This window comes from Gavialis gangeticus, unplaced genomic scaffold (assembly GCF_001723915.1).
Source record: "Gavialis gangeticus isolate Ggan-Ray unplaced genomic scaffold, GavGan_comp1, whole genome shotgun sequence".
In the NCBI taxonomy this organism is placed as follows: Eukaryota; Metazoa; Chordata; order Crocodylia; family Gavialidae; genus Gavialis; species Gavialis gangeticus.
This window is the reverse complement of record NW_017729029.1, coordinates 14936300-14941495: the sequence shown is the minus strand read 5'-3', so window position 1 is coordinate 14941495 and position 5196 is coordinate 14936300. Positions and strand designations below refer to the sequence as shown.

General features: G+C 40.8%; 1 protein-coding gene across 1 annotated transcript in view; it reads right to left on the bottom strand.

Moving 5' to 3' along the window:
* Positions 1-4694, bottom strand: part of BRS3 (bombesin receptor subtype 3) — an 8978-nt gene extending 4284 nt beyond the window's left edge. Inside the window, exons 1-2 of the mRNA XM_019521324.1 lie at positions 4103-4694; positions 426-777 (exon numbers count right to left, since the gene is read on the bottom strand). Coding sequence (XP_019376869.1) covers positions 426-777; positions 4103-4533 — 783 coding nt within the window. The 5' untranslated portion in view covers positions 4534-4694. The remainder of the gene's footprint in view (positions 1-425; positions 778-4102) is intronic.
* Between the last annotated feature and the right edge of the window lie 502 nt (positions 4695-5196).

Genomic DNA, 5196 nt, shown 5'->3' with positions numbered 1-5196 from the left:
AGGCATCGATGCCACAGTCACCTAGTTTTTTAACTAGGATGGGGTGAGAGACGGTGTCAAAGGCCTTGCTGAAGTCCAGAAAGACTACATCCACCGCGACACCTGCATCCATGGCCTTTGTGACCTGATCATAGAAGGCAATCAGGTTGGTCTGACATGATCTCCCCTTAATAAAACCATGCTGATTGCCCCTGAGCATCATTTCTGATGCCGGCCCCTCACAAATGTGCTCCTTGATGATCTTCTCAAAGATGAGAAGTAAATGCCTTGTTACTGTCTGTTCCTATAGATTATATATCACAGAGGCATGTTACTTGTCTATTGTTTATATTCTATATGCAAGCCTTTTGCATTTAAAAGTTAAGATTTCAATCCATATGTTAAACTTCTAAAAGCTGGACACTGGACTTCCTGATCCTACATACCTGTTTACGGGCATGGCCATGTTCTTCAGCTGGCATGTTGAATGTGCTTTTGTATAACGTTCTGGCAATAAGAAAATAATAGACAGAAATGACAGTGAGTGGAATAATATAGAACACCAAGAAGCAGACCAGAGAATGAGCTTCCTGCAGTATTTTCTCAGATACAGGATATGGGGCACATGCTTCAAAAGATACGTTTTTCTCGGGATTGCTGAATGAATATAAATCTGAAAATACAGCCTCTGGGATAGCAAACATCATGGAGACAATCCAGACACAGCCAGCTTTACAGCAAGTCTTCATAACAGCATCTGATGTCTGCAGGTCCAAGGGCTTCACAATGGCTCTGTATCTAGAAACATAACCAACATCAACGTGTCAGAATAAATGCAGCATCATTAGTCTTATAGCACCGATAATTTAAACTTCTGGAGGCAAATGCATTCCTGCTACATCTAAACTAAGATTAATAGAATCACCTTGGCAATTAATATGAGATTAATTTTGTACATTTATTTTCAAGCACATGATACATATATGTGCATTTGGTTTTCTATGTTATGACATAAGCAGGGGTGGGCAAAATGCAGCCTGTGGGCCGGATGTGGCCCACCAGGCCATTCTATCTGACCTGCGGGACCCCTAAAAAATTTAGAAAATTAATATTTATCTGCCCTTGACTGCCCGTCGTGCAGACCTTGATGGCTTGCCAAAACACGGTAAGCGGCCGTCCACCCAAAATAATTGCCCACCCCTGACATAAAGTGATACTAGCTTCTCCATAACTGAGGTTGAAAACCTAAGGATAAATTTTAAGCACCTACTTAAATCCTGTTGTCTGTAGTCTACCTGAAACGTTCGTCCCCTGATTCATCTTATCTCCCAAATGACTTGGCTGGGAAGCTCCAAATGCTTTTGGCTTTGTAGGTCTTGCTGAAAAGAGGTTGTCCTCTTGTGCTTGGGTTGGAGGGCATTATAGGTTAGTATTGGGACAGAACTGTATATACTGAAGTTATGGAGATGGAAAGAGAGATAAATGGGCAAATATACAGACTAAGAGCTGATGAAGAAGTGTGTATCCCTCAATGTAAGTGTGAGGCTGAATGTGGTGAATCAGTAGAAGACAAAGGAGGGTGAGGGAAATACTCAGCAGAGCAGTAAGCCAAGAAGCTCCCAGACCTAGTCTTGGAAATTAATGGATCAGCTTACTACTGGAGATAGACTCTAAGGACTTAGTAGCTGAAGGGATTTTAGTTTTTCTGATGTCTCAAGCAGAGGCATAGTAGCACAGCTTCCTAGCAGGGGCAACTGTGTGGCACCTGGGGCAGCACTAACTCCTGCCATACCAATTGCAGTGGCTGCCATTCCCAGTCTGCAGCTCCTTTGTTCTTGTTTTTGGACCAGGCTGAAGGCAGCCTTGGCTTGGGTTCCCTGTACAAAATTCTGTGGGTAAGCCCATGAAACTTCAAGCATTAGGGCACAGTATCATAGCTGTATCTCCCCATGTAGCGAAAATAGATACTTTTCTCTATGTTTCTTTGTTCCTTGTTTTAGTATTAACCCCTGCATTCTGTAACTTTCCACCCACATGGTACAGGATGGCCCACTACGCATGTCTTACATGTTGCCCAGGTTTTGTTTTGTAATGACCAATCAAAATGTAACACGCCAACTAAAAATTGCTAGCTCAATAAAAGCAGCGCGCGCACTTTGTTTAGGGTCGACACTGATTTGAGCAACAAGCTCCTCTGTCGGCCTGCTTGCAAGCAATAAAATAGAGTTGGACCCAGCCTGAAAGTGTGACTCTCTTCTAGAGGTGAATTGGACTAGCCTTCAGGGGATAAAATCAGCAATTTATGCAACACCCACATCCTTGTGACCACCGTTCATGACAGCTTTTAGGCAGTTATGGAACACCGTTTAAAGTCCATTTGAGCACTTATCAATACACATTGGTCTGCTTTTGATTCCTGCCTGTGGAACTGTGTGAGCTGGAATGAGTCAGACAGACAAAATAAATGGCAGGAATGTGTGGTGAATGTCAAGGTGAACATGTAGGCAGGAGAATGTGTGAAAAAGAGAGGAAGTGGCAATTAGGAGGACAGGGCAGAGGGACCTGAGCAGCAGATGAAACCACTCTCCCTGGTCTCAGAATGGGTGGATCTTGGGGGAGGCAGAGGAGATCCACGGAAAGGGCAAGAGGCTGGTGTGAAAGGGGATATAGTGAAGCAGGAGGCATGGCTCAAGAGGATGGAAGAAGGGCAGTGGAGCTGTGCCAGTTTGTACTAGGTAAGGACCTTGTTCTCTGTCTCACTTCCAGGCAAATTCAGAAACAGAGCTGCAGATGAGAACACCAGTCATAACTCTCCTGATCCCAGACTTTTCCAAGCATCGTCATTCATTTATGCTCCTGCTTCCAGAGTGATTTTAACCATAGGATTACTGGGTTAAAATATCATGTAAAGCAATTATACCATGGCTTCCAGGAAGAATCAATATAGCCACATTCTCCATTGCTATTTTGGTTGACTTAATTCTATAGTATATGTTGTGTTACTGGGGATTTACAGGCTGGCTACTTCACCCAGTTACTATTTGGGCTTGCCTATACTACAGAACTGCAGCCGCGGTAGCTATGCTGCTATAGCTATGTTGGCAGAGCCCTCTATCAAATTTAAAGTATGCCAGCAGAAGAGGTTTTTCCCCCCTTATGAACAACAGGCACTCTTCTGTTGGTGTAGCTGCATCTACATGCGTGGTTTTGCAGGCCAGCTATGTCAACAAGGGGATGTGATCCTTTGACTCTCTTTGCTGGCATGCCATGGCAATGGTGTCACAATTTTGTAGTAGTGACTGCATAGAATAGACAGTACTTCGGTTTTCTAGCATTCAAAAACCTTTTGAATTCTTCAACACTGAAAGTCAGTGAGATGGAGGCTTACATGCTGTCATAGTAAAGCTGTCAGTCTAATTTGAATTCTAGTTTCAGGACCTATGAGTTAAAATGTCACTAGAAAAGGTACAGTAACTAGAAGTCCAAAACAATGAAAATACTGAAATAAAGCAGTGTGGCATCAAAATCATAATAAGTACCTGTCAAGATGAAAATTATTATTGCATTGTAATAGCCATCAAATTGTAAAAAGTTTTGAAAGTAACAATCTTAAGAAGCAATTGGTGTTTTTTTAGAGTCTTAGGGCCCCGTCCGAAGCTGATGGAATAAAATTAATGGAAAAATTCCCGTTGTCATTAGTCATCTTCTTATCTGTACTGTTCATCCTCCTGACTTCTTCCAGGCACCACTAGGTAGCACCAATATACAATCTTTTCCCTCCCTTCAATCATTTATCTTTCTTGATGTGTTTAAAGAAAAATGTGTTTTCTATATGCTTCCAAGGACTAAAAGGTCAGGCTTTTTTTTCCAAAATTCTTTCTAAATTGTCTTGCATATAAATAATTCTGCCACTTTTTCAGTTAATATTGACTTTTAGCTTACATTGTTATTTTTTTTTTAATTGGAAAGAGAAGTAGATTTTCGTCTGATCATTTAACATCATGCTTTTCTATCTGAGGACAAAATGTTACTGATTAATGCAAAGGGACAGATTCTATCTTCTCATTCATTCTGAACTTCATGCACAAATACTTCTTAACAAACCAAATTGCTTCAGACCCACCTGTCAGCACTGAGAACAGTTAAAGTGAACACTGATACTCCAACTGAAGTTAGCTGGATAAAGGACAACAGCTTGCAGCCAATTCTTCCAAAGAGCCAGGTATCCACAATGTAGCGTGTTGCATCAACTGGCACACAGGTTAACAAAAGTAACAGGTCTCCAAAAGCCAGGCTGGTTATGAAAATATTTGGAACCGTCTGCATTGATTTAATCTTAAAGAAGACTTTGATGAGTATAGCATTCCCAAGGAGACCCACTGAAATGATCACAGCATAGGTAATATAAATAGTGCACAGTATTTCTAATCCTGGAAAGGAGTCTTCAACCCATCTTGGATCTATGGTATCGTTGTCAGCAACAGCTCTCACTTCTGTACCATTTACAGATTCATATAATGTCTGATTAGCCAAATGCAAGTGTATCCAAGACATTTTCCCCAGGCTGTCTCGAAGTTGATCAAAAATGTTTAAAACCCATAACGTATAAGCAAGACCATATAAAAGTGTAGAATTGTGTTTGAAAGTGCAGTTCCGTAGCGCACAAGCTCATTTCTTTCACCTCTCCCGAGTCTGAAAGCACGCTTTGGGTAAATGCACACAGATCCAGATCCAGTTCTGAAATGTGTGGGAGGTGGAGAAATGTTTTATTGGCTTTTCAGCTACTGAAGGGGAGAAGGAGGAGGAGAAAGTAGGAAAGTGTTTCTTAACAGTTTTATCTGCAGTGATATTTCTCTCATTGTGAAAAAGGTGTTTTAATACTACTGCAGAAGCTATGTTTGTATGTTATTTAGCAAAGATTCCATAAGAAATCCTAACAGTATTTTTACAAAAGAAATGTACTACTTCAAACCAAAAACCTGAAACATATAAGTACAAAATCTGCTAACATAGTACTAAACTTAAACTATTCTTAATATCGGATTGCAACAGTTAATAGATATCTGAATAGGAAAAGAAATAGAGACATATGGCAGTGCTTACTTTATCCTGATTTTTTGCTCATGTCATAAGAATGCAGTGAGCAAATTGTATCCCCATTCTGCTCACTTAGGTATTTTTAAGTTTATTCATCTGAACCATCCCTTTGACTTCCAT